The sequence below is a fragment of the Cololabis saira genome, chromosome 1 (genome assembly GCF_033807715.1).
Source record: "Cololabis saira isolate AMF1-May2022 chromosome 1, fColSai1.1, whole genome shotgun sequence".
Lineage (NCBI taxonomy): Eukaryota > Metazoa > Chordata > Actinopteri > Beloniformes > Belonidae > Cololabis > Cololabis saira.
The window spans coordinates 20232408-20257980 of record NC_084587.1 but is presented as its reverse complement, the minus strand read 5'-3'; the positions used below and the strand labels follow the sequence as shown (position 1 = coordinate 20257980).

General features: G+C 41.8%; 1 protein-coding gene and 1 pseudogene across 1 annotated transcript; both read right to left on the bottom strand.

The window, feature by feature from the left end:
- Positions 1–3127: 3127 nt before the first annotated feature.
- On the bottom strand, positions 3128–14847 carry LOC133438278 (hydroperoxide isomerase ALOXE3-like). The gene is made up of 15 exons (XM_061717372.1): positions 14808–14847; positions 14538–14716; positions 14077–14281; positions 13848–13929; positions 13568–13690; positions 13353–13456; positions 7254–7420; positions 6918–7061; positions 6464–6667; positions 6221–6307; positions 5963–6132; positions 5221–5342; positions 4994–5094; positions 4253–4423; positions 3128–4033 (listed from the first exon to the last, which is right to left on the bottom strand). The coding sequence occupies exons 2-15, from the start codon at positions 14688–14690 to the stop codon at positions 3854–3856; spliced, it is 2013 nt and encodes a 670-aa protein (XP_061573356.1). The 5' UTR covers positions 14691–14716; positions 14808–14847; the 3' UTR covers positions 3128–3853.
- A 4864-nt stretch (positions 14848–19711) lies between these two features.
- Positions 19712–25573, bottom strand: part of LOC133445028 (polyunsaturated fatty acid lipoxygenase ALOX15B-like) — a 33484-nt pseudogene continuing 27622 nt past the window's right edge.

The window sequence follows — 25573 nt, the reverse complement described above, 5'->3', positions numbered from 1 at the left end:
AACCAAAAGAATATATCCTCTCATAAATATCTGAAAAGAGATCTAAACATCAGACTTCACAAATGCAGTTTTATCTCGTCTTTTAACATGACAGTAACATGTAATATGTGGTTGCTTTTGACACTAGCTCTTGTGACATGTGACATCCATGCAACATGACTAATGCCTTTGACCTCATAGATGTCGGACTTTGAAAACAACTGCCGAAACTTTCTGTCACATCATCCACAGGTTTTGTGAGGAGTCCGTTTGAAGCCTTTTTAGGCCTCTAGTTGGCACCACGTTGGTCAGGTTAATCCAAAAATGGGCAACAGCACTCTTCAGCTACCACATTATCACAAGATATTGTTTTAGCTTGTCTGGCTAGCTCATGCTAACCTTTCATGCTAACTAATGTTGCATTACAAACTCTGATTGAATCTGTCCAATTATGCTCATGTCAGTTGTTGCTACAAAAACAACATTTGGCAGGAGTCACTCTGGAACGAGCTATGGGCAAGCTTTTACTGCGCAAGACCCTTAACAAGCTGATGCTCAGCTAACCAGTGCGGCATTTGAGTGCACTGGGCTCAGCCTGTATTTTATAATTCAAATACTTTATAAAGTTGTTTTTTTTTTGTTTTTTTTTAAACTTGCAAATTTACTGAAAAACACCAAAAAAGCCAGTCATTTGTTTACTTAAATCGCTCAAATCAACAGGCGTTTATTAGGGACCTGCGTTTGTTTGGGACCTGCCTTTATTAATTGTGTGTCGCGTCACCCAAAACAGGTGGATGAATAATGCGCTGACAGCACACTGGCTGCAATGAGTGGTGGAAAAATGTAACCTTGGGGACCGATTCCTCGTGTGGGACGCGTACAGGTGCCGCATCAGCACCGCAACAAAGGCCAAGCTCTGGAGGTCTGATACAACTCTTTTCCCATTATTCATATCATCGTCCTCGACACACGCTAGTGTCTGGCACGCTTGTGAAGTATCCAAGCTACGACTTTAACCTCTAGCTTTTTTCTCCCTCCACCATGCAAACTCACGCGCTCGCTGTTTTCCGTGGCCAACACTTGGATTTTTTTTTCACTCTCTAACTCTTTCCCTGAATTCTGTGGTCACTGCTTCTCCGCGATTGTGCTCTGCATATCGAACTACATTTAACTTAAAGCTAGGGTCTGCGATTTTACATATTCTTCATTTTTATCAAATTCATTTATAAGGTTGTTATGGCCCAATAGTGTTACCTATGAAATATGATTAGCAAAAAGAACCAAAAGAAAATATTTGTTCTATCTGCTGTAATCCTGCAAAGAAATCAACCAATAGGCGCCATTCGGCCCGAACGGCGCCTATTGGTCAATCTGCTTAAATGTCAGTGATTGGACAGTCCTCACCTACTCCCCGCCTCCCAAAGTACGGCAACACCAAGGACATTTGAGAGAAAGTATTTGCCGAAGCGGTGCATCGGCAAAGGCGCCGCTTGTTTTTGGTCCTGCTGGCTACCGTACCAGAGGGGGTGTGTCGGAGGCGGGAGCTTTATTATGAGGCAGAGCACAGGGGGGAGGGAGTTTGTGTGGGGAGTAGGTGTCTTTTTTTTTTTTAAACTCAAGATCGTAGACCCTAGCTTTAAATTGAACATGATATTTCTTGTTAGAAGCCGTGATGCTGGCCATGGTGCTGGAATGCGTTCCTTTCTTTTTGTTGTGGAGCGGAAGCTTCTTCTCAATAACCAGACGTGTGTCTTTAAAACGGAACACTTATTCTCCTCAAACAAGCTGCAGCTTACAAAACAGGGGAGAAAACAGCAGATCTTGCCTCGACATCTTGAGCATGCACTTCTTGTCTAAAGCTAGCGATGAACACACATTTGATCATTTCCTGGAGACTTCAAAATAAAACCATTTCCCTTTGTAACCCGGAAATAGGGTATTTTCAGTACAATCTCCATACTAACATATGAATATTGACCATTTAATGTTTATCAGGACATGTTCACTTTACTGTAAATAGTTTAACTGTAAATAAACTGTAAATACTGTAAATAATGTAAATAGTGCATCTTACACATTTTAACTTACAGCTTTAAGTAAACATGAATTATCTGTTTCAATCCCTTTTAATAAAACAATTCACAACACTCTTTGATACACAAGCCACTCAACTTCATACACGTCAACAGTGAGGTCACTCTAAAACTAAATAAATAGTCACACACTTTTCAATTAATTTCAGGTTATTTGTTTGTGTTAAAGTAAGCTATATTTGTATATGGTAGAATATTTTTTCGGCAAGCAGAAAATCAATGTTTGACCCGGCCTTTATTTGGGATGGGCGTTTATGATAAAAATATTTTGCTACAACGGGCGGATAATTGGGACCCGCGACAAATTGGCTCTTGGACATTACGTATTTGAAGTTATACGTCACAAGAAGAAACTTCATATAAAAATACAAATTTAAAAGAAAACACCAAATTTATAATTACATTAACCCACATTTGACACAAATCTGACTAAAAAAAGTAAAATTATTTTTTTAGAAACACACAAATCTCTGACTTCATAAACTTGCAACTAACAACACCTCAGTAACTTGTACATTTCTTAAATCCACTTTCCAATTTTTCAGAACACCGATGGTCCAGATCTGAGACATGATTTAAGTGCCTCACAATTATGTAATCTAATCTTCTCAATTAGGTGGCTATGAATCAAAACACGTAATTTTAGTTCTCCCCGGATACAGAAAATCTGGCCTTGTAGCCTTGGTGCGTTCTAGACGCAGCAGGGAGCCTGTGCATGTTACATAATTGGCAAAAAAGCATGTGACCGCAACTAATTTCTTCGAATTTCTCTTAACCCTTAGTTTTGTCAACGTCTGTATGATTGTTGAATGTAAAATATGCTTAATTAATTATTTTTACCTACAATAGACAAAGTAAGTTACACAAATAAAGATGTCGTGACACATTGTTTATCAAACGAACTTTGTCAGGGAAAAATGTCAGATTATCACGTGTAATGAAATGAAGTAGTGATAATGAGCCAAAACCAACGACCACACTTTCACCTTACAGTGATCATGAACAAAAGTCAGAATCCTGAAGACCAGTGCAAACAGCAGAAACAAAAATGACCAAGCACACAAATGATTTTATTGATTTCCACATTGACATATTAATTACATGATGCTGATATTTTGAATTCAAAGCAATTGCATTACATAACAGATGTTCTAAATAGCAGATTGCAATATGGGAAAATAAATCTGAGAATAAGGATACGATCATATTTGGGCCGGATTTCAGCCAGAAGTACATGACATGTTATGACCTGTCTTCTCTTAACGTATTGTTTACTATCCACTTCTGTAGCTACCAACATGGCCACCTACCACACAATGCAACGGCAATAAATCAAACAACGAGCAAGATCAGTTCCACACATTTCCTTTTATATTATTTAATCTTGATTCAAACTAATATTTTATTTTTTAAACCTGCTGGTTTTTAGAAGGAAGAATTCTGCGTTGTCTTGATTTTAGAGCAAGAGGTTATATGTCCACCTTTTTGCTTAGTATGACTTCTACTCTACCAACATACAATACACACATACCTTAAAAGTTGCTACCACATAAAATAAAAAAACATTTTATTAAAATGATTAGAGTAATAATAAAACTGGTAATGAAAACAGTACATTGGTGTAAAACAACAGTGATATCTCAGGTTTTTTTACGAAAGCAGGTTTAGGAAAAAATAATAGCATCTTGGATTCTACGTGTGCTTCTACTTTTATGTTTTTTACAGCACATGACAAGCAACTTTTGTGAGACCCTCAGTGAGCATGTCACACCCTTTGATATTCAAATAGCCACGCTATTTTCTACCTCTGCTGGATCCATGTACGTGTAAGGCACTTCCAGATTCTTGTTTCTGGCTTGGATGTCTTCGCTTAACACTTTCAGCTCTTCTTGGAAGTTCTTTATCATCTGACAGGGAATCTCCTCACCAAAGTGCTCCTCGATATACTGGCCGAGATGAATCTGATGAAATCAATGTCACATTTAGTTTTTTTATGTTTGTTAACTTTTAAGTACCAAACAGAATCTGTGCATTACAAAGATGAGCTATGTGAGGCATGCAAGATATCATGAGCAGTTTAAAAATTAGGTTTCTTTTGTAATCTTACTGACATCAGTGAGATTGAAAAAACATGCAGAAATATGTTCTCTGTAACTTGCTCTGAAGTCTTGCCTACTTACAAAGTCGCTGGACTGTTTGCTGAGGAGCCACATGGTGGCCATGCCTTGAACTGTTGCGTTGACGTCAGGAAATGTCGCCAGCATCGTGGCCTCACTCGCTGTCCCCTTCTTGGTTGGTGGAGGAAGTTGAAGAGAGATGGGATTGTTTGGCATCCAGCCACCGTAGTCATACTGCAGAGAGCAGATAAGTGATAAAGTCATGTGTTACAGAATCTGGTTATCATACTACCAAAAAGGTGGCACATTTAACATTGAAGCAGCTTCTTTTCGGTCAAACAAGTGACTGTATCTAGGGATGCAAGCCTCAGTAACTAGTGCTGCTTGTTGTGAAATATTCTGCATAGAAATAATTATAGAATTCATACAAGATTGATCCAAACAATAACTGTATCTAAATGATGTCTCGATTGGATCATCTACTTGCAAAAAATAGTTTATTTAGCCAAACTATTTAGTAATTGTCAACTATTTGCATCCTGACACAGTATATTCAAAATATAGTATCATACTTAAAATAAGCTCACTAGAATCATAGTTTATGTGTTGCGCATTTTAATGCCTCACGCTGTCCAGTGTCTTTATTGGTATTTTGTAGGAACACTGACAGAGCTGTTAATGTTGTTGCATAAACTCTCGAGAAAACCCAGAGTTCATATTTTCAAACAGATTGAGGAATACACCAGTCATTCCACAATAATGCAGAAATGACAACGAATCCTTTCTGTAAACATTGATGTTTACCTGTCCAGAATTAACAGCAGCGTGCTGGGCAGAGCCAGTGAAAATCACCATGGTAACAAACTTGACCAGTTCAGGCACAGTGGTAAATTTCTGAGGAATTCCTGAGAAGTAGAAGAAATTAACATAATAACATTAAATTAACTCAATAAAGTTAACCGTTCCTTACTTTATAAATTGTACAGTATAATCAACACATTTTTTTCAGGGACATTTTCTCATAAGCTCACCTGTGGATGCTTGGGAAAGGAATCCATGCTCAAAAATGTCTAAAATCCACTTCTGGACTTCAGAGTCTTGCTGAACATGAGAATCATTCTGGTAGTAGTGCCCGAGGATTCCCTCCACGAACCTTTGAGAGACAGAGAAACAATACATAGTACCTATATTTTATATTTTACAAACAAAGACCACCTTGGAATTATTTGACTATTTAAAGGTCACTCAATGAACTTCTAGAAATGTAAAAAATGGCAGCCCTGGATGGTTATCGAATAATATGACATGACCTTTTGAATTTTGTCAGCTTTGGTTGTTACATTAATATAGGCAGGAGGTGACTCCAACAAACCCTTGTTAATCTAAATACAGGTAAACCGTAAGAACAAACAATCCTGGGGGCTGATGGAACAAGTTTCTTTCATGTTACCCTATGATACTAACAAACATTACCTTACATTCATGTTGATCAAATCTGTGACTTATGTTTCAAACTTAGTGACATCAGATTTGGCACCTCTGCTCAAGTCAGTTATAATTTAAAATGAATGGGATGGGATTCGGGTGGATTGCAAAGCAGCTTGGACAGAAGGCCACAAAGAAAGGCAGGCTGAATTCCTGGTATTTGTTGCACAGTACATCACTTGACATACCCAGTGCATACTGGTTCACACAGATGTTGTTTGAGCAGCTGGATGATTCAGTCTGTCATCGTGAGTCGGGTGAAAATCAAACTGGGACAGCCCGGAGTACCTGTGGATGATATCCCAAATCCTGAGTCCATCATCCCTGTAGTAGTAGTTTGGTACGTCCTGGAGCCCACGCTCGGCAATGTCATCAGGTATACACAGGGAGGTGTATGTCATTGAGGACAATGATCTCTTCAGGATTGTGATCATGCCCTCTCCACCAGAGGATACAAACTAGGGAAAAGTCAAATCAGGGAATAAGACAAATAAACTCCATAGACGTTGTGAGTGTGTTAGTGCCAGTAATAGTGTATTTTCATACCTGAGTGAAAACACCATCCTCAGATATTAGTGTCTTCCGTGCTAAGAAGTTGATCTGCAGCGTGTAGCGAGTGTGAGGTATGAGAAGCTGATTGGAGAGAAGACTTGATTAGCAACAATGACTTCTTTGGGTCTACACAGTAACACAATCACCAGTTTAGATTAAATGAAGCAACTTGTAACAAGGTCAGTAATGTTCCTACACACACAAATAAAAACATCAAGGTTCATCATCTTCGCTTACCTTGTACAGAGGATGCACCATGGGTACATTGCGAAGCAGAGACACTGCAAAAACTTCGGTCAGCAGGTGAGTACGCAGCAGGTGAACATTGAGCTGATGCTCGTTGAAATCCGCACTTCTCACAAAAATCTTTGCCATCAGCCAGTCGTACTCAGAATCCGTGGGCAGGAAGATGGGGTTGTCCTCTGATGGTTTCTGTTTCAACTACAGAAGAAGGAGACAGCATGGGAGTCAGAGTATGTTTGGCTTTTTGTATTAACAATTTGTTAGTGCAATTTGATAATCCTAATCCTGCAAGAGGGAATTTCACTGAATTCAAGATAAACCTCAGAACAGCTGTTATACTTTTCTTTGGCACAGCACAATCGACCCCTACAGTCTGGTTTGCATGGCTAAGGTGAATGTGCTCAAATCTGCTCAAACACGACAACATGTGTTTGAGTGCTCATCTCACCTGAATAGCAATTGGCATCAATTTATCATCTGCAGTTTTGTGGAGCAAAACCAGTGGAGCCATCAAGTACTGCTTCTTCCCGTTGATGATGCTGGTCTGCACTCCATCCATAGTTTTGTAGTCACACAGGAATATGTTGCCTTTCTGTTATATTTTTATGCAAACATGAGAAATGATTTAACCCACATATATCCAATCCAAACCAACATTTTATGATGCTACCATGGTGACAGGCATGTTATCTCAACCAAGCGATGTCAAATGTAATTTGTATTTTTCTACAAAGCGGTTAAACAAAGATTTTTCAATTTACTTTTTTCATTTTGAGACAATTACCTTCACTTCCTCATCCAAGTTAGGCCCACAGTGAGGGAAGACCATGTTACCAGTGACAGGAAAGTTAGAGGGCAGGCATGAAATGCGTCGGATCATCATGGGGTTGACACCGTTTAGAAACTGGTAGCCAAAGAAGGAATCCTCCTTCCAATGTTCTTGGACATAGTCTGCAAAAAGAACAAAATTTAACAATTGTTATGAAACAAAAAATTTTCAAGCCATTGTTGCTTTCTTATTTGACTGGACGTCAGTGAAAAAAAATCATTATAATAAATCAGAGTCTAAGATCTCAGGAGCTATGTTGTCTGGGACAATTGCCCCTCTAGGGTGTCCCAAGTTGAATTGGTGCTGGGGTTTGAATCAGCCAGTCCACACAATCAAGAGGAACTAGGTGCCACATGTCCTTCACCCAGACTCGATTCACCAGGGTCTGTCCTTGGAGTCTGGCCTGGGGAAGAGGCTTGTTGGTGAGGGCCTTCTGAAACAGGCTCTTGGGACATGGAATGTCAGTTGTCTTGGAGAAAGGGAGCCTGAACTTGTGTGTGAGGTTGAGAGGTACACGCTACATATATGGGCTCACATCAACTCACAGAATGGGTTCTGGACTCAGTTATTCTACTGGGAGATTTCAGTGCTTACGTTATTGGGAGGAAACACCTATCTGATCTGAACCTGAACTGTGCTATGTTTTCGGTCTTCTGTCTGTCCAAACACTTATGGTGTACACGTGGCAACAGGAATCCTGGGCAATCAACAATCGATTTTATAATTGTATTGCGTGATCTGCAATCATATGTTCTGCATACCTCAGTGAAGGAAGTAGCTGAGGTGTCAACTGATCACTACCTGTTGGTGAGTTGGATCAGATGACAGGGGAAGATGCTAGACAGGCCAAAACCTATAGCAAGGGTTTGCTGGGAAAGTCTGGCACCGACCAAGTCAGAACGATCTTCAACTCCTACCACCAGCAGATTTTCAATCATATCTAGAGGGAGGTGGGAACATTGAGTATGAATTGATCATGATACATGCCTACATTGTTGAGGCGGCTGACTAGGGCTGTTGTTACAAGGTTATCAGTGCACGAAGTTCATTGATTCCCACCATAATCTAAATTTGAGTCACACAGGACATGTCTGACCATGCGGACCACATGGCCACCATGCGGACCACATGGCCACGCAGCCCTCACCTGTGGACGATGATTCTGTGCAGTCGATGACGAATTGGAGTGGTGTGGTCTTGGGGGTCACACTTAGGGCCAGTCCCAATACACCCCCTAGCCCTACTTTTCAGCCCTACCCCTAAATTTTGCGTGTCCCGTGAGGGTAGTGGTGTCCCAATTCCTCTTTGCATGTAGGGGTAGTGAGCATAACAAGGGTTAGGGTGTATGAATCTAACCCTTCATAGCTAGGGATTTCAGATGCTGACTCGCTTACCGAGGGCTAGAGAAATTTCCCAGAATGCTTTACGTCATCATTTGCAGACTGAATCAAACAAAAAAACATGGCGGACATTTCTAATTTTTAGTGAATGAAATAAATATTTTGAGTTAGTTTCTGCATAAAAATTTGTTTTGATTACATTTCTAGCGAGAAATATATATTTTACTTTCATAATATTCACTTAGTGAATGTACATAATCACTCGCTTGCTAGTTTTTTCAGATCTCGCCAGAATAAAGGCTAATTTATGGTTGTGCGTTACACCAACGATTTAACGCAGAACCATAAATCGCTGGCGGCTCTTCTCATCCCCGAAAACATCGGAGCAAATTTGTTAACAGGCATTATTTGGATAAACTGAACCCAGGTTCGGGATCTTAACGGTTACTTTTATGCCTGAAAAAATATTAAAACCTAATTAAAGCTGCAAGCAGCAATGAACGGGCCCTCGCACTCACGGCCACCGCCCCCCATAAGCATATCAGAAACGACACCACCCACGACTTCCTATGTCAAACCATTGAAAAGTTATAGCAGAAAATCGGGACAACCAATCAGAAGAAGGGGCGGGACTAATTAAGGCCAACGAAGCTCAAGGACTCATTACAGATTCCCATGACACCACCCACGACTCTCTATGTCAAACCATTCAAAAGTTATAGCAGAAAATCGGGACAACCAATCAGAAGAAGGGGCGGGGCTAATTAAGGCCAACGAAGCTTAATAGCTTAATACCGAGTCCCATGACACCACCCACGACTTCCTATGTCAAACCATTCAAAAGTTATAGCAGAAAAAAGGGACAACCAATCAGAAGAAGGGGCGGGGCTAATTCAGGACAATGAAGGTCGAGGACTTCATAAAGAGTCCCATGACACCACCCACGACTCTCTATGTCAAACCATTCAAAAGTTATAGCAGAAAATCGGGACAACCAATCAGAAGAAGGGGCGGGGCTAATTAAGGCCAATGAAGGTCGAGGACTCCATACAGAGTCTCATGACACCACTCACGACGCTTTATGTCAAACCATTCAAAAGTTATGGCAGAGAAAAGTATTCTAGGTGGCGCTGTTGAGCCGTTAGGCCACGCCCATTAATGCAAACCATGAAATATCACATTTATCGCCAGGCCTGGCTTGCATGCAAAATTTGGTGACTTTTGGAGAACTATCAAATATGGACCTATCAGATGAAGGGGTGTGCGCTTTTGGCGTCTAGCATCACCACGGTAACACTTTTGAAAGAGAAAAGTAATGCGCGTAGTCGCAAGATGGAGACGCACATTTTGAGGTGTAACACACCTGGGTGCACGTTACGGTTTGGGCCGTATTAATTGCCGAAGGAATGGCATAAATTGCGCCAAAATTACACAATTAATTCAAAATGGCTGACTTCCTGTTCGGTTTCGGCCATGGCGCCAAGAGACTTTTCTTCAAGTTGCGACATGATACAGGTGTGTAGCGATTTTCGTGCATGTACGTCAAACCGTATCGTGGGGCATGAGGCACAAAGTTTTCCGGGGGGCGCTGTTGAGCCATTTTGCCACGACCATTAATACAAACGATGAAATATAAAATTTATCGCCAGGCCTGCCTTGCATGCAAAATATGGTGACTTTTGGGGAACTATCAAATATGGACCAATCAGATGAAGGGGGGGCGCGCTTGTTGGCGTCTAGCGTCGCCACGGTAACACTTTTGAAAGAGAAAAGTAATGCGCGTGGTCGCAGGATAGAAACGCACATTTTGATGTATAACACACCTGGGTGCACGTTACGGTTCAGGCCGTATTAATTCTCGAAGGAATGGCTCATATTGCTCCAAAATTACGCGATTAATTCAGAATGTTCAAAATGGCCGACTTCCTGTTCGGTTTCGGCCATGGCGCCAAGAGACTTTTCTTTAAGTTGCAACATGATACAGGTGTGTACCGATTTTCGTTCATGTACGTCAAACCGTATTATGGGGCTTGAGGCGCAAAGTTTTTTCTGTCTGTACCAACCAGATGAAGGGTGGGCGCGCTTTTTGGCGTCTAGCGTCGCCACGGTAAAGCTTTTGAAAGAGAAAAGTAATGCGTGTTGTCGCAGGATGGAGACGCACATTTTGATGTATAACACACTTGGGGGCACGTTACGGTTCGGGCCGTATTAACTGCAGAAGGAATGGCATAAATTGCGCCAAAGTGACACGATTAATTCAAAATGGCCGACTTCCTGTTCGGTTTCGGCCATGTCTCCAAGAGACTTTTCTTTAAGTTGTGTACTGATACAGGTGTGTAGCGATTTTCGTGCATGTACGTCAAACCGTATCATGGGGCTTGAGGCACAAAGTTTTCAAGGGGGCGCTGTTGAGCCATTTTGCCACGCCCATTAATGTAAACCATGAAATATCAAATTTTTCGCCAGGCCTGACTTGCATGCAAAATTTGGTGACTTTTTGGGCACGTTTAGGGGGGCAAAAAGGCCCTCCTTTCGTCAGAAGAAAGAAAGAAAAAAGAAAAAAGAAAAAAGAAAAATTCCTACAGATACAATAGGGCCTTCGCACTGAAGGTGCTCGGGCCCTAATAAAGTGGCATATTAACAGCGCTACAGCTTCTAGCTTGCTTTTAGCTCTCAGCTTCCTGATATGGTGTGAACGTAACTACGCAGTCGCTTACGTACCCAAACGTAAACCACGCAGTGGTGTAGCAAGTGGTGTCCCAATCCCTAGGGAAGATTACAAGGGCCCTACCCCTTGTGGCTTCATTTTCAGGGCTAGTGGTAGTGAGTGAGGGCTAGTGGTAGTGAGTAGAGGGTGTATTGGGATTGGCCCTTAGTCCTCATTGCTACGCATTACATCCGCCTTGACTTAACATTCTTTTTGTTAATGTTTGTTTTTCTTACTGTTAGTTCATTTCCTGGGCCTAAGAGGTCGCGGTCAAATTTGACCTAGTTAAATATCTTTGATTGCTGCCGATTGGAGTACACGTTCAGTGAGGAATGCAATAGGAGCAAACCAAGTAAAATCTTTCTGGGTATTGAAAAAAGTTGTTTTTAGTGATAAATACTCCTGTGGGTTTAAAACAAGGTGAAACCCTCACTTCAACTTTTTGCCCTGCTGCTGCTGTGAGCTGGTTTGCCTGCTTTCAATGAGAAGTTGATTTTCATTGTAACCATGGTTTCTACATTTTTCTTTTTTTAATGTGCTTGTTTGTGTGTTTCTATTTGGGTTAATGTACTGCTTACTTGTACTTTGCTTTTAATGGTATTTTTGTTTTCACCACAGGCCTGTTAGGACCCCCCCGAAGTAAAATAAATAGCCTACTTTGTACTGGTAGAAATAAATCTCCGTGAACCTTGCCCCATTGTGTCTGTCTGCCATCCCTTACTTATGGAGTGTCTGGTGTAGTGTTGAGGGGTTACACTACCTCCACCTACAGTAAGCCAGGTGTGACAACGTGGAATGTGAGTGGACTGCAGGGACGTGCAGTCAGGAGAGGCACGTAACAGAGGTTTTTTGTGGTGAAGGACAGGCGCATGGACTTCATTTACAAATAAAAGTAAGACCAAAAACACTTTCAATCTTATAAAAAAGAGATTAGACTAAGAAAAATACAATAGAATATTTAAAAACTAAATTTTGGCCTTAAATAAAATATTCTTTGTTTTTCTTTTCATGCTTTTTGTTGAGCAATCTGTATTAAATTGATTAAAGTATCAGAATTAAACGTTTTAAAAACAACTGAATATTTCAATAAATGTCAAAATTTAAATCTGTGGTTTTGTACACCAGGCTATACTCTCATTTATGTTGTATGGATTATAGAATTGCGACGGCCTATACATGGAGGGTGTAGTGCAAATGCACGTTTTTCTTACCTTTACGTATCAATATGTACCGTGTGAGCGCGTGCGTGTGTGTGACCGTGTGTTATTTTGTGAAGAATGCTGATGAGATATGAAATAACCAGTAGCCAATTGAATAAGCTACCCTTTTTGGTTTATATATTTGTAAATCTGACACTAAAGGAGTCAGTGCCTCACCAACCATGAACCTAACCGCACGTCACTGGTGGACTGGCAGTGCTGCTCTAGCGGCTGTGGAGCAGGTCAGAACCATTCCAGAGGCAACCGTCAGCGCTGCTCTGCTAAAAAGGCACTTCAAGGACACACGCATTCTCACTCACATCCAACATCAAAATGAATATATCTTTCACTGAAAAGGGTTTTACCAAAATATGGTACTTACCAGATGGTTGTTAAACGTTGTCATCAGAATGGAATTGAGAAGTCCGTAAATTTTCAAAATATAACACCTTAAGTGGATTTAGACCCATACAGACATTACGTCTTTCAGAAGAGATTTCAACAACTTACAGCTGAGTTTAGAAGTTGAAACTCTTTAGCAACATAAATTAGCATAAGATACCCCAGGTGAGCTAAAATAGCTAACTAGTGGTGACTGATGTGAGACAAGCGTTTTTCCGCCATCTTTTTGGCTTGCTTGTTCCACCCATATAGCCAATTTAGTTTTACTGGGGTTGACAATTCCTAACAATATGGGGCTCTCCAGAGAAACTAGAAAGGGGGTTCAAAAGCACTCTTCAGAGGCAAAATCAAAAGTGGCATGTGCACATTTTGATATTATTGGCTAAGTTTCATAACCTGGCATTACCTGATATGTCGGTACGTTTACAGCAAAACACTCGATTGATGTCATCAATATTGGTCCAGTTCTTCTTACAATCAGACAGTCCCTTCAGCTTCAGCTCTGTCAGTCTAGAGGAAGTTAAAGAAAAAAAAAACATGTTAATGATGTATTTTGAATAATTTTATAGATAAGTCAAAAAGATTAATAGACAGATGTGTGATAGGTTACAAAGACGTCACCCTGAGACTACAGTGAAGGCAAACTCTTTGGACTTGGTGTAGGAGAAAAGGACCTCACAAGGCAGTGAAAGGGGACTATCTGCCTTGATGCAGTGGGGTATTCCCTCCATGTATACATCCCAACTGAAAAAGTTCAAGAAATACATGTTAAGTTCTATTTCTAAGTATAAGTGTGCAAATACAATACACTTGATTTGGGGTTTTTTGTTTTCATTGTTATTTTTTTAAATCCTGGTGTCTTTATCTTTAGTTTTTGATTGTAAAAAGTCTGAGCACTCACCGATAATCTTCCTCTCGCTGTCTAAGCTCCTGCTGCCGAGTGTACCTACCAAGATGATGGTTGTCATCAAAGACTCTCAGAGCTGGGGAAAAAAAGAACATAAATGAAAAGGTTTAAACTGTCTGACGGTACATATTGATACATTTATTTACAGTATATGGTGCAGGTTTCTAGTTTTTATGTCGTCTGTTTTCAGCAACCAGCATGCAGAAAGAAAATTTCCTCAAACCTGTTGCTTCTCTGAAGCGATGCACTTTATGGTCAGTGTTCCAGCGGTAGATGGGAAATTTGTAGGTGTGTCCCTCCGGAGATTCGACTTCTACTTTGGCTGGGAACCACGAGTCTTGTGGGAACAACAGGAGAGCCTGTTTGTCTATTTCTATCAACAGCAGTTTTCCAATGGAGGTGCTGCACCACACGCTAAAACATGAAACCTAAAATAGTGACAGAAATATTTGAAAAAAAAACCCATTACAAGACAGCAAATGTGTATTTAAACAGCAAACGCTGAGAAATACAATGAATGCATGATATGATGACAATGAAACGAATGGCGAAGTGACTGATTGTCTGATGTTGTTTTCGCTTCAGAATCTTTTCAGGGCCACATATCCTCTTTTTTTTACATCAAAGTCTTCATAAGGAAGCATGTCATACAAATAAACACAGAAATTTATTTTCCAGACTTACAGCTCCTTGGGTGAAAGCTAACGGCCCTTTAAGATTCCAGAGCCACGTGCGTTCGCTTTCACCTTCTGTCCCCACCAGTTTAACGAAAACATTGTTGAACGTGGTTGCAGCTACACCGTTGGTAGTGAAAACAGTCACTTTATATGTACTCATTTTCACTCTAGAAAGCTGAATAAATCCTGTTGGAGGAAAGAGGAAAAGAGAGTGTTTAGTAATGATTATGTTATCCACCTGTTGATGAACCTGATAAAAAAGCTGGTCCTGTCTCACCCTTCTAGATGAAAGTAAGATGTTCCTCTCAAGAGCTGATGCCGGGATGGAGCTTGTCACCTCCGATTTCTCTTTATATGCAAGTTCTAGTGGGAGTGTCTCGCAAGCACCAGCAGAAACAAGTTCAAACAAGTGCACCCTACTGTATAACTGTATAACCAAATAATTCTCCTTTTTTACGTTGGCAAAGACAAACACAACAGGAACCTGCATCAGTTGCTGCACAAGAGAAATTACGTGTTTACACAACCAGGAAACACCTGAATGAGATCTCTAATGATGTTTCACATGAGTCACTATGTGAGTGTGAGAAAGTGAGCAACCCCTCCCCTTCTCACCATCCCCGGACTATTTTTTAATGTGTGTGGCAGAGTGGAGGATTGGGCGTGGTCTGCGGGGGAGCAGCACACAGGTGTGCCTGGTTCTGCTGATTGTGGCACACCTGTGTCCAATCAACCTCTCCAACCTGCCTGGGTTTATAAACAGCAGCTGCATACCAGAAGAGGGGTCTGCTGAATGGAGGAAGCTTGTTGCGAGGCTATGCCCCATTGTGCCTTTTTTCAGAATACGGATTTTGCCTTCCGCCTGTATGTCTGTGTTTTTTTTACACAAAATAAAAAGCCTTATTTTTTGGCATTCTACGCTCTGCGCGTTTTTTTTACACCTCATCACCCAGGTCCAGTTTTGCCTTGTCCCCTTGTACGTGGGGAGGCCGCTCTGGTTCCTCACATTTGGTGTCAGGAGTGGGATCTTTGGCGCCACCTGAAGAACTGGAGAGAAGAGGTGGGAAGCGAGGCTGTGGGTTTGGCGGAGCAGCTCTGGTTCCTCACAGTGAGTTTAAGAGCTGACAAAACCCATGGACACCAGCATTCACACGCACATGTGACACCCCTGTTAGGGAGTGGTCACAATAGTGTGATTTTTGTTTATATATGTGTAAATGGGACACCTTCATTAAGAAATGTATTTTATTTATAATTTCAATAATCGATGTAATGTGTAAACGAGGATGTTCTATACTGGGAAGCAGGGGGGGCAGTCACTCTGGAACGAGCTATGGGCAAGCTTTTACTGCGCAAGACCCTTAACAAGCTGATGCTCAGCTAACCGGTGCGGCACTGGGCTCAGCCTGTATTTTATAATTCAAATACTTTATAAAGTTTTGTTTTTGTTATTTTAAAACTTGCAAATTTACTGAAAAACACCAAAAAAGCCCAGGCATTTATTTGCTTAAATCGCTCAAATCAACAGGCGTTTATTAGGGACCTGCGTTTGTTTGGGACCTGCCATTATTAATTGTGTGTCGCGTCACCCAAAACGGGTGGATGAATAATGCGCTGACAGCACACTGGTTGCAATGAGTGGGTGTAACCTTGGGGATCGATTCCTCGTGTGGGATGCGTACAGGTGCCGCATCAGCACCACAACAAAGGCCAAGCTCTGGAGGTCTGATACAACTCTTTTCCCATTATTCATATCATCTTCCTCGACACACGCTGGTGTCTGGCACGCTTGTGAAGTATCCAAGCTACAACTTTAACCTCTAGCTTTTTTCTCCCTCCACCATGCAAACTCATGCGCTCTCTGTTTTCCGTGGCCAACACTTGGATTTTTTTTCCACTCTCTCACTCTTTCCCTGAATTCTGTGGTCACTGCTTCTCCGCGATTGTGCTCTGCATATCGAACTACATTTAACTTAAAGCTAGGGTCTACGATTTTACATATTCTTCATTTTTATCATTCATTTATAAGGTTGTTATGGCCCAATAGTGTTACCTATGAAATATGATTAGCAAAAAGAACCAAAAGAAAATATTTGTTCTATCTGCTGTAATCCTGCAAAGAAATCAACAAATAGGCGCCATTCGGCCCGAACGGCGCCTATTGGTCAATCTGCTTGAATGTCAGTGATTGGACAGTCCTCACCTACTCCCCGCCTCCCAAAGTACGGCAACACCAAGGACATTTGAGAGAAAGTATTTGCCGAAGCAGTGCTTCAGCAAAGGCGCTGCTTGTTTTTGGTCCTGCTGGCTACCGTACCAGAGGGGGTGTGTCGGAGGCGGGAGCTTTATTATGAGGCAGAGCACAGGGGGGAGGGAGTTTGTGTGGGGAGTAGGCAGCCCCCCAATCTCGCACTCAGAAGGCACGCCGATTTTTTCCAGTGGCCAGCCGCGGTACTGCAACAAAAAATCCCATGGGGCCCAGAAAGCTTTTTTCCCATAGACCGCAATAGTAAAAGAGAAGCCTCTAAAACTGTTCACAGGACACCTCCAGGTGTAATCACCCTCCGAGATTTTCAGCGAAATCTGTCGGTTTGATCACCGGTAACGGGCGATGCGCCCCGGAGCCATGCCGGGCGCCCGGCGTGGCTCCGGGGCCAGCGTTCAGCATCCGACGGGCAGATCCGGCTGAAATAGTGCATAAATGTTATTTATATACAACTCATATTTTATTTTTTTAACAATAAAGTTGCCATTTGTGAAAATTCAGTGTTGTGATTTATTTACAGGCTCGGGCTGCTCTGGCGGAGCGAGGTTTATGCTCCTCCCCTGCTACACGTCATTCAGGGAGCCAATCAGCACAGAGCCTCATTATCATACCCCCCCCTTCCCTTAGAATGGAGCACAGAAAAAGGGGTTAGAAGCGGTAAAACTAGTGACAGGGCCCACAGGCTGGATTTCTGATTTATGTAGAAAAAACAAGCTTTAGATTGTTTTTAAGACATTCAAGGCCTGTTTAAAATATACATTAAATGCCATAATATGTCCCCTTTAAGTAAACATGAATTATCTGTTTCAATCCCTTTTAATAAAACAATTCACAACACTCTTTGATACACAAGCCACTCAACTTCATACACGTCAACAGTGAGGTCACTCTAAAACTAAATAAATAGTCACACACTTTTCAATTCGTTTCAGGTTATTTGTTTGTGTTAAGGTGTGCTATATTTGTATATGGTAGAATATTTTTTTGGCAAGCAGAAAATCAATGTTTGACCGGCCTTTATTTGGGATTTATTTGGGATTTTTAATATTAAAAATATTTTGCTACAACGGGTGGATAATTGGGACCCGCGACAAATTGGCTCTTGGACATTATGTAAGTTATACGTCACAAGAAGAAACTTCATATAAAATGCGACCATAAGGCGCACATTCCTTTTTTTTTTTTTTTTTTTTTTTTTTTTTTTAAATGTGCCGGGCGCCTTATGAAACGGTGCGCCGTGTCTATTACCTGAATTACGGTAATGTAAGGCCGGCCACCATGAGAACGGTAAAAAGAGAAGGGGGCGGGTGAAGCCCCCGTGAGTTGCGGACGTGAATGAGACCATCCACTGAGCTGTTTAATGCGGATACAGAAGATGAAGACTTTGAAGGATTTGCTTGATGTGTAAAGTGAAATAAAATACAATCAAACTAAGTTTTGCTCCCGCTCTATTTTTAAATAAGCACACTTGTGTGTGTGTTCTGCAGCGCGTGTGTGTTTTGCATGTCGGGAACCGAGGAAGCACCTGCCGTGGGGTTGCGGGGCCAGCGCGCCGCATCCCCGGGGCAGATCCGGCTGAAATGCCGGTGCTCTTTCCCCGGGAGCCTCTGCTACCAGTCCAGGCGGGTTCCTCCGGTCCCGGCCGGTCGGAACCGGTCAGATTCCCCGGTTGAAGGTGATGCGCGCTGCTCCAGCCCGACTTCCTGCTTCCCAAAGCGGGGTCCGATCGAATTCTCCTGGTTCCCGGCCGCTTTGGAAGCAGGGATTTCTGGACTCCGTCCCAGGTCGGTTCAGCTTCACCCTCCGAGATTTTCAGCGATATCTGTTGGTTACAAACCCCTGTACCGGATCCCCGACATGCGCGTGTGTGTGTTTCGCGGCTCGAAAGACGGGACCCGCGCCGGGGAGAGACGGGACCAGCGCGGTGGAGATCCACACAACGGGTATGAAAAGTCGTCATTTATGTTGTGCTTGCCTGCCACGCTGATGCACAGAAACGCCTATGGGGATTTTTAAAAGAAAAACTTTGCATAAGACGTTTCCAGCCGGAGTCATTATAAAGGCGAATGAAAAGGGGTGGCTGGATGAAGGGATGATGATCAAGTGGCTGAGACAGGTCTGGAAATTCGGACTGGCGCAGCTGAATAAGCGGAGCTCTTTAATGCAGAAACAGAGGATGAGGACTTTGAAGGGTTTGATTAATGTAAAAACTGAAATAAAGTACAATCAAACTAAGTTTTGCTCCCGCTCTATTTTTAAATAAGCACACTTGTGTGCTTGTGTGTGTGTTCTGCAGCGGGTGTGTGTGTTTTGCCGCACGCGTGTTTGCAGCTCCGTGTCTGTAGACCTTTTGGGTCGGTGCGCCGTATGTGTGTTTTAAATCCAAAAATGACACACAAAAATGAGGGTGCGCCTTTTCACACGGTGCGCCGTATGGTCGTGAAAATACGGTATGTAATCTAATCTTCTCATTTAGGTGGCTATGAATCAAAACACGTCATTATCGGATACAGAAAATCTGGCCTTGTAGCCTTGGTGCATTCTAGACGCAGCAGGGAGCCTGTGCATGTTACATAATTTGCAAAAAAGCATGTGACGGCAACTCATTTCTTTGAATTTCTCTTAACCCTTAGTTTTGTCAACGTGTGTATGATTGTTGAATGTAAAATATTAATTAATTATTTTTACCTACAATAGACAAAGTAAGTTACACAAATAAAGATGTCGTGACACATTGTTTATCAAACGAACTTTGTCAGGGAAAAATGTCAGATTATCACGTGTAATGAAATGAAGTAGTGATAATAAGCCAAAACCAACGACCACACTTTCACCTTACAGTGATCATGATAAACGGCAGGAACAAAAGTCAGAATCCTGAAGACCAGTGCAAACAGCAGAAACAAAAATGACCAAGCACACAAATGATTTTATTGATTTCCACATTGACATATTAATTACATGATACTGATATTTTGAATTCAAAGCAATTGCATTACATAACAGATGTTCTAAATAGCAGATTGCAATATGGGAAAATAAATCTGAGAATAAGGACACGATCATATTTGGGCCGGATTTCAGCCAGAAGTACATGACATGTTATGACCTGTCTTCTCTTAACGTATTGTTTACTATCCACTTCTGTAGCTACCAACATGGCCACCTACAGCACACTGCAACGGCAATAAATCACGAGCAAGATCAGTTCCACACATTTCTTCTATAATAATTTCTATAATTATTTAATCTTGATTCAAACTAATATTTTATTTTTTAAACCTGCTGGTTTTTAGAAGGAAGAATTCTGCGTTGTCTTGATTTTAGAGCAAGAGGTTATATGTCCACCTTTTTGCTTAGTATGCCTTCTACTCTACCAACATACAATACACACATACCTTAAAAACTGCTCCCACATAAAATAAAAACCATTTTATTAAAATGAGTAGAGTAATAATAAAACTGGTAATGAAAACAGTACATTGGTGTAAAACAACAGTGATATCTCAGGTTTTTTTTACGAAAGCAGGTTTAGGAGAAAATAAATGCATCTTGGATTCTACGTGTGCTTCTACTTTTATGTTTTTTACAGCACATGACAAGCAACTTTTGTGAGACCCTCAGTGAGAATGTCACACCCTTTGATATTCAAATAGCCACGCTATTTTCTACCTCTGCTGGATCCTTGTACGTGTAAGGAACTTCCAGATTCTTGTTCCTGGCTTGGATGTCTTCGCTTAACACTTTCAGCTCTTCTTGGAAGTTGTTTATCATCTGACAGGGAATCTCCTCACCAAAGTGCTCCTCGATATACTGGCCGAGATTAATCTGATGAAATCAATGTCACATTTAGTTTTTTTATGTTTGTACTTTTAAGTACCAAACAGAATCTGTGCATTATAAAGATGAGCTATGTGAGGCATGCAAGATATCATGAGCAGTTTAAAAATGAGGTTTCTTTTGTAATCTTACTGACATCAGTGAGATTGAAAAAACATGCAGAAATATGTTCTCTGTAACTTGCTCTGAAGTCTTGCCTACTTACAAAGTCGCTGGACTGTTTGCTGAGGAGCCACATGGTGGCCATGCCTTGAACTGTTGTGTTGATGTCAGGAAATGTCGCCAGCATCGTGGCCTCACTCGCTGTCCCCTTCTTGGTTGGTGGAGGAAGTTGAAGAGAGATGGGATTGTTTGGCATCCAGCCACCGTAGTCATACTGCAGAGAGCACATAAGTGATAAAGGCCCAATCCCAATACACCCCCTACTTTCTTCCACTAGCCCTACTTTCTACCACAAGCCTTCCCTCACTACCACTACCCCTAAAAAAGAAGCCACAGATTTTAGGGCACTTGAAATCGTCCCAGGGCCCTGTCCCAATACTCCCACTACCCCTACTTTCAGCACCACCCCTAAAATCAGGAAGCTGAGAGCCTAAAGCTGTTTTAATTTCAGCTGTAGCGCTGTTAATATGCCACTTTATTAAGTTTTAATATTTTTTCAGGCGTAAAAGTAGCCGTTAAGATCCCCAACCTGGGCTCAGTTTATCCAAATAACGCCTGTTAAGAAATTTGATCTGATGTTTTCGGCGATAAGAGCCGCCGGTCCGGGGCGCAGCAGCAGCTCACGTACAGACGTGATCAGCAGGTCAACCTGCGCCGTCGTCCCGGGGAGAAACCGCAGAAACTGCAGCTCTGTGGAGAATTACCGCTGGCTGAAATAAATCATTTAGGAAGATAAATGTTGGTTTAATAGATGAAATCTAACAGCTACTCCTGTTAAGAAATTTGCTCCGAAAATTTCTGGATTTCTGCCTGTCGGCTCCGGAGCTGATTTATGGGTCCGCGTTAAATCGACGCAGAGCCTACGGCGTAGGGTACAGCGTACGGCGCGCGTCGCGGCGTAACTTACGCCGTAGGCTCTGCGTTGGTGTAACGCGGAACCATAAATCAGCCTTTATTCTGGCGAGGTTTGAAAAAGACTTCGCAACAACGGGCAAACGAGTGATTATGTACGTTCACTGAGTGAATATTATGAAAGTAAAATATATATTTCTCCCTAGAAATGTAATCAAAATGCATCTTTATGCAGAAACTAACTCAAAATATTGATTTTATTCACTAAAAAATAAGAAATGTCCGCCATGTTTTTTTTTTTGATTCAGTCTGCAAATGATGACGTAAAGCATTCTGGGAAATTTTTCTGGCCCTAGTTCACCTAGGGTGCATCCGAAATCCCTCGATCCGTAGGGCCAGATTCATAGCCACTACACTCGTTTTCTCCACTACCCCTAGGTGAAAAGAGGAATTGGGACACCACTACCCTCACGGGAACGCGCAAAATTTTGGGGTAGGGCTGAAAAGTAGGGGTATTGGGAGTATTGGGACACGGCCTAAGGCCCAATCCCAATTCCCCTTCACTCGCCCTTCTTTTCTTCTCTCGCCCTTCTTTTCTTCCCTACCCCCTAAAAAAGAAGGGGGGGATTTTAGGGCACTTGAAATCGAGGGCACTTGGCCCAGGTGCCTGTCCCATTTCTCCTACTCCCCCTTGTTTTCATCCCTACCCTGATCAGGAAGCTGAGAGCCAAAAGCTGTTTTAATTTCAGCTGTAGCGCTGTTAATATGGCACTTTATTAAGTTTTAATATTTTTTCAGGCGTAAAAGTAACCGTTAAGATCCCCAACCTGGGCTCAGTTTATCCAAATAACGCCTGTTAAGAAATTTGACTCGACGTTTTCGGAGATTAGAAGAGCCCCCGTCCCCGGGGCGTAGCAGCAGCTCACAGCCCGAGAACAGACGTGATCGCTGGGTCAACCCAGCGCCGTCGTCCCGGGAGAGAAACCTGCAGCTCTGTTGAGAATTACGCTGGCTGAAATAAATCATTTAGGAAGATAAATGTTGGTTTAATAGATCAAATCTAACAGTTGTAGCTACGCCTGTTAAGAAATTTGCTCCGAAATTTCGAGATTTCTGTCTGTCGGCTCCGGATTGGGTCCGCATTAAATCGACGCAGAGATTACGGCGTAGGGTACGGCGCAGCGCCGCGTACATCGACGCAGAGCCCTCGGCGTAGGTTACGTAACCTACGCCGTAGGCTCTGCGTTGGTGTAACGCGGAACCATAAATCCCTTTATTCTGGCGTGATCTTCGGCAACTTTATCTGAAAGTGTGTAAATTACCCAGATAACAGCTGGATTACTTTGTGGTTTCTGAAAACTATTATATCAGAAACATCCAAAACAAATCTGACGAGTCACAGGATTATTTCTCTCTATTTCTCACAAAAAAATGCTTGCTCCCTTGGTCACAGTCTGAGACGAGTCTGCCTGTTTGCCTTCGGTCGGCGAGTCAAATCGACGCAGAACCTACGGCGTAGGTTAGGTAGCCTACGGCGTAACCTAACAGCCTTTACTCGGCGCGATTCTTCGCGAACAACGGACAAAAAAGGGATTATGTACATTCACTGAGTGAATATTATGAAAGTAAAATATACATTTCTCGCTAGAAATGTAATCAAAACGCATTTTTATGCAGAAACTAACTCAAAATATGGATTTATTCACTAAGAAATGTCCGCCATGTTTTTTTTTTGGATTCAGTCCGCAAATGACGACGAAAAGCATTCTGGGAAATTTTCATACCCCCTCGCTCGCGAAGTCAGCATCTGAAATCCCTCGATCCGTAGGGGCTATTCTCAGCCCCTAGCCCTCGTTATGCCCACTCCCCCTAGGTGAAAAGCGCAAATGGGACACCACTACCCTCACGGGAAAGCGCAAAATTTAGGGGTAGTGAAGAAAACGAGGGCGAGGGGGTCAATTGGGACGCAGCCTAAGTCTTGTGTTACTGAATCTGGTTATCATACTACCAAAAAGGTGGCAAATTTAACATTGAAGCAGCTTCTTTTCGGTCAAACAAGTGACTGTGTCTAGGGATGCAAGCCTCAGTAACTAGTGCTGCTTGTTGTGAAATATTCTGCATAGAAATAATTATAGAATTCATGCAAGATTGATCCAAACAATAACTGTATCTAAATGATGTCTCGATTGGATCATCTACTTGCAAAAAATAGTTTATTTAGCCAAACTATTTAGTAATTGTCAACTATTTGCATCCTGACACAGTATATTCAAAATGCAGTACTATCATACTTAAAATAAGCTCACTAGAATCATAGTTTACGTGTTGCGCATTTGAATGCCTCACGCTGTCCAGTGTCTTTATTGGTATTTTGTAGGAACACTGACAGAGCTGTTAATGTTGTTGCATAAACTCTCGAGAAAACCCAGAGTTCATCTTTTCAAACAGATTGAGGAATACACCAGTCATTCCACAATAATGCAGAAATGACAATAAATCCTTTCTGTAAACATTGATGTTTACCTGTCCAGAATTAACAGCAGCGTGCTGGGCAGAGCCAGTGAAAATCACCATGGTAACAAACTTGACCAGTTCAGGCACAGTGGTAAATTTCTGAGGAATTCCTGAGAAGTAGAAGAAATTAACATAATAACATTAAATTAACTCAATAAAGTTAACCGTTCCTTACTTTATAAATTGTACAGTATAATCAACACATTTTTTTCAGGGACATTTTCTCATAAGCTCACCTGTGGATGCTTGGGAAAGGAATCCATGCTCAAAAATGTCTAAAATCCACTTCTGGAGTTCAGTGTCTTGCTGAACATGAGAATCATTCTGGTAGTAGTGCCCGAGGATTCCCTCCACGAACCTTTGAGAGACAGAGAAACAATACATAGTACCTATATTTTATATTTTACAAACAAAGACTACCTTGGAATTATTTGACTATTTAAAGGTCACTCAATGAACTTCTAGAAATGTAAAAAATGGCAGACCTGGATGGTTATCGAATAATATGACAAGACCTTTTTAATTTTGTCAGCTTTGGGTGTTACATTAATATAGGCAGGAGGTGACTCCAACAAACCCTTGTTAATCTAAATACAGGTGAACCGTAAGAACAAACAATCCTGGGGGCTGATGGAACACGTTTCTTTCATGTTACCCTATGATACTAACAAACATTACCTTACATTCATGTTGATCAAATCTGTGACTTATGTTTCAAACTTAGTGACATCAGATTTGGCACCTCTGCTCAAGTCAGTTATAATTTAAAATGTATGGGATGGGATTCGGGTGGATTGCAAAGCAGCTTAGACAGAAGGCCGCAAAGAAAGGCAGGCTGAATTCCTGGTATTTGTTGCACAGTACATCACTTGACTTATACCCAGTGCACACTGGTTCACACAGATGTTGTTTGAGCAGCTGGATGATTCAGTCTGTCATCGTGAGTCGGGTGAAAATCAAACTGGGACAGCCCGTAGTACCTGTGGATGATCTCCCAAACCCTGAGTCCATCATCTCTGTAGTAGTAGTTTGGTACGTCCTGGAGCCCACGCTCGGCAATGTCATTAGGTATACACAGGGAGGTGTATGTCATTGAGGACAATGATCTCTTCAGGATTGTGATCATGCCCTCTCCACCAGAGGATGCAAACTAGGGAAAAGTAAAAATCATAGCATAAGACAAATACACTCCATGGACGTTCTGCGTGTGTTAGTGGCAGTAATAGTGTGTTTTCATACCTGGGTGAAAACACCATCCTCAGATATTAGTGCCTTCCGTGCTAAGAAGTTGATCTGCAGCGTGTAGCGAGTGTGAGCTATGAGAAGCTGATTGGAGAGAAGACTCGATTAGCAACAATGACTTCTTTGGGTCCACACCATAGGCGGCCTTACCTATGTTTCAACCGTTT